Source organism: Austrofundulus limnaeus, unplaced genomic scaffold (genome assembly GCF_001266775.1).
Source record: "Austrofundulus limnaeus strain Quisiro unplaced genomic scaffold, Austrofundulus_limnaeus-1.0 Scaffold77, whole genome shotgun sequence".
NCBI classification, from domain to species: domain Eukaryota; kingdom Metazoa; phylum Chordata; class Actinopteri; order Cyprinodontiformes; family Rivulidae; genus Austrofundulus; species Austrofundulus limnaeus.
This window is the reverse complement of record NW_013952479.1, coordinates 1979548-1981811: the sequence shown is the minus strand read 5'-3', so window position 1 is coordinate 1981811 and position 2264 is coordinate 1979548. Positions and strand designations below refer to the sequence as shown.

Sequence of the window (2264 nt, the reverse complement as noted above, 5' to 3'; positions counted from 1 at the left end):
GCAATCACTTTTTCACACAGGACCATGATGGTTTGGATTTTTTTCTCCTTTAATAATAAATACCTTCATTTACAAATTGCATTTTGTGTTTACTTGTGTTGTCCTTGAATATTGTTTAAATTGGTTTGATGTTCCGAAACACTTAAGTGTGACAAACGTGCAAAAAAACAGCAAATGAGGAAGGGGGCAAACACTTTTTCACACCACTGTAGGTTGTTTTTTGAATCATATGAACATTTTAATTACTTTACAGGGGCCTCATGTATAAACGGTAAGCGGTAAAAATTTGCGTGCGCCAAGTTCTACGCCCACATTGTGATGTATAAAAACCAACGTTGCTTGAAAGTGTGCGTATATTTACGCACACTTTTCACCTGCCGTGAGAAAGTGCGGCAGCCAAGCAAAGTTTTTCAGCTGACAGTTTTAACTCACAAAGTCACGAAGCTGACCTGAATCCACAGAAATATGACTTTGTTGTGTTTTCTGGATGTAAGGAGCGCCTGAACACAGTGTCAGATTTCTTTTGAGTTTGAGTTTTTATTGTTTAAACTCGAACGATCATGAAACTGAACCCCGGGACTGAAAATCATTTAACCTCAGATAAGAAAATAGATCAGTCTAAAAATGATCAAAAGAACCTCAGCCCAGTCTGTAAACTGGTTTTATTTTTGTCACATAGTTGAAAACCTTTTGGGTCCCGGGCCAGAAAAACCCAACACATTACATGCGGCACAAAATAAGTAAATAAAATAAAAAAAGGCTGAAGAGAGGGAGCAAAATCAGATGCAAATGGTGGCTCACTGTACGGTAAGAATAATTGTTTTTTTCTGTGTGTAACCTTCTGGCTGAAGCTGAGTTGAGTTGTGGCCGGAGCGCAGCAGCTGCGCTTTGGGTAGATTCTCATGCCAAGCGCGCACGCACCCTCGCCAGCTGGGAACGTGGTCATATGTGTCAACCCCTTTGGACATTTACCTGTCTAATGAGCCTCAAAAATCTATATTTTTTTGCTAAAAATCCGTAAGCTACCACTCGTACCCGCATGTGGCAGTGGGGTGTGGGTCCGTGGAGATGACAGCGCCTGCTGTAACGCAGGAGGAAAGGAGAGAGGAAAAAGTGGATAACGGGATGGTTTTTTTTTTGTTTGTTTGCTTTTAGTTTAGTTTAGTTTTTTAACGTCCGTTCAACGCTGTGTTCAACTAAATATACAACAACTAACCAGGCTTTAATATCACATTCGGGAAATGTCTGTAATTTTCAGGAAAATCTCAGGCTTTGGTTATCCCGTGCGAATGCTCCACATAAAACAATGACACTCCACTACTTATTTAGACAGTTTAATCACTTATTCTCCATTTAATTTATATTTTCCCTGCATCTAAAAATCATTTCTGATCCCACAGAGAGAAATCTGAGGAGAATCTCACACGCTGGACACATTTACATCTATTTTACATATTTAAATGGAGGCGTGTCAGGGGAGGTTTCTCACGTGTGCTAAGTTCCACGTTCATTGGGATGTATAAAGGAAAGGTGCGCAGGAACATGCGTACGCATGGATTTATACATCTGAATATTTTGGTGCGGCGCACATTTCTAAATTTGTCCGTACGTCAAATTTTAGTGTGAAAGCTGCGCAGTCCTTTATGCGTGAGGCCCCAGAGCTTTAAAAAAGAACACTGTGGATTTGTACTTGTATACTACACAAATGTTTTCATTTTTGTCTTTTTTCAGACTTACAGTGAGAAAAAACTTTCCTTAATTTTAAATCTACGTGAACAACTACTTAATCAATTGGAAAACGTTGATAAGCTTGTAAGTTTGAAGCAGTAATATGGTTATTTTGTTTGCACCTACCGTAGTATATGCCATATTTAAATGTTTAATGTAATTTTGCACAGTTTTCTTTATGTTGACCTTTTTATGTTCCTCTGTTAAGCTGAAGTCACTGCCTTCAGARGGTGATTGGCAGGTGGGTTAAAAGTTTTACCTTGTGGTCTAACTTCTGWTTAACTTTTCATARKTATGGTTAATAACAAAACTCACCACTTAATGAAAATATGTTTCACCTTCCTGTTGAAGATGGATTCCAGTGATGAAGAACAAAATAAGCTGCAAGAAGATGAGGTAACTGACAAAACACCAAATTTCTAAGAGCCATTTTGTCTTTTCTGGTAATTTGTTGATTCTTTTCTATGGCTTGTAATGATTACTTTAACTCATAATGTGTTGACTGTCGTACAGTTTCAGTAACCAACCAAATTAAA

The 2264-nt window shown here is 38.2% G+C and overlaps 1 protein-coding gene across 1 annotated transcript in view; it reads left to right on the top strand.

The window, feature by feature from the left end:
- LOC106519476 (CREB-regulated transcription coactivator 1) overlaps positions 1–2258 on the top strand; it is an 8054-nt gene extending 5796 nt beyond the window's left edge. The window contains exons 5-7 of the mRNA XM_014011179.1: positions 1732–1812; positions 1937–1969; positions 2080–2258. Of these exons, the coding sequence (XP_013866633.1) occupies positions 1732–1812; positions 1937–1969; positions 2080–2151 (186 nt within the window). The 3' untranslated portion in view covers positions 2152–2258. The remainder of the gene's footprint in view (positions 1–1731; positions 1813–1936; positions 1970–2079) is intronic.
- The last annotated feature ends 6 nt before the right edge of the window (positions 2259–2264 follow it).